This window comes from Pundamilia nyererei, unplaced genomic scaffold (genome assembly GCF_000239375.1).
Source record: "Pundamilia nyererei isolate P.nyererei 1_Seehausen unplaced genomic scaffold, PunNye1.0 scaffold00001, whole genome shotgun sequence".
Taxonomy (NCBI): domain Eukaryota; kingdom Metazoa; phylum Chordata; class Actinopteri; order Cichliformes; family Cichlidae; genus Pundamilia; species Pundamilia nyererei.
Window position 1 is genome coordinate 12,393,859 of NW_005187402.1, and position 1,295 is coordinate 12,395,153.

At 39.5% G+C, this 1,295-nt stretch overlaps 1 protein-coding gene across 1 annotated transcript in view; it reads left to right on the forward strand.

The window, feature by feature from the left end:
* The window catches only part of LOC102203563 (protocadherin alpha-9-like), a 4,371-nt gene that overhangs the window by 2,387 nt on the left and 689 nt on the right, over positions 1 to 1,295 (forward strand). Inside the window, exon 2 of the mRNA XM_013910184.1 lies at positions 143 to 213. Coding sequence (XP_013765638.1) covers positions 143 to 213 — 71 coding nt within the window. The remainder of the gene's footprint in view (positions 1 to 142; positions 214 to 1,295) is intronic.

Sequence of the window (1,295 nt, forward strand, 5' to 3'; positions counted from 1 at the left end):
AGGTACAGCGCCCCCATGATCACCACCCACCCTGACGGGAGCTGGTCTTACTCTAAAGCTACTCAGCAGTATGACGTGTGTTTCAGCTCAGACACACTCAAGAGTGACATAGTAGTTTTCCCCGCCCCGTTTCCACCTGTAGATGGAGAACTGATCAGTATTAACGGAGGAGACACTTTTACCAGGACTCAGACTTTGCCTAACAAAGAGAAGGTAAGAAAATATTAAATTTCGTATTCACTGCTGCACTTCTTTGTTTGGAAATCTTAAAAGCCTAATGTAATTTATCTTCATCTCGTAGTTTTTATCATCTTTAGCAATACATTTATACACTTCTTAGCTGTGACTAAAATAATACAAATGCGAAGAAATCACTGTTGCTGAGTTTACAGCACTACAAGATCTTCTCCAACGCTGTGTTGTTGTTCTCTTTTCTGTTGTAACGTGAATTATTCATGGCAGATTCGCATTATCACTCATTTGCCGCTCTCCGTGGTGCTCAACGTATGTGTCCTTGTCGGGTTCACGTGCACGGTTATGGATGTGTTTTGGCATATTTAGTAGACGTTAAACAACGTATCACAACATCGATAACGTGTTTAAACATACCCCTATATATTTAACATTTGTGCTCGCTTCTCTCTTTACTTTAAATAAACAAGTGTATTTGCCCAATTATTTTTTTAATTTAGCATTTAAAATATCACATACCTTAACATCTTTCCATAATAAAATGTTAATTGTAATCATCCGTTTAACTGATGAACTATTATTTCTAACCTTTAATCTAGTGATTTATACTACCCTTTTTAAACACTAAGAATATACAGTGCACCATTGTCCGCTGGTTTTGCTGACGTGTAATGTAGTTAGAGCAAGTGACCACGTAGGGACGGTACAGACCGTCACATTTAGACGTTCTGGTCGATGACTTCGGGCCCCTCCCATCCTACATTCAGCAAATGATGCATTTGTGTGCTTTGTTACAAAGAGAGCTCGGAAGAGAACGAACGGTGGTCTTTATTTGAGAAGATAGAGAAGATTGCGTTGGAATAATTATACATTCATTTCCATTTATTGGTTGCTGTGACATATTTGCTGGAGTATTGTGCCTTCGCCTGCTTTGTAAATATGCTTTTACCGCATAGAAGAAGCTTTCTGTGGATTAATCTGTTATTCGTTCTGCTGGATTGTTATTGGGAAACGGTTTCTGGGCAGCTCTCTTACTCCGTCTCAGAGGAGGTGAATCTGGGGACTGTTGTCGGAAATGTCGCGAAAGATCTGAACATCAATGT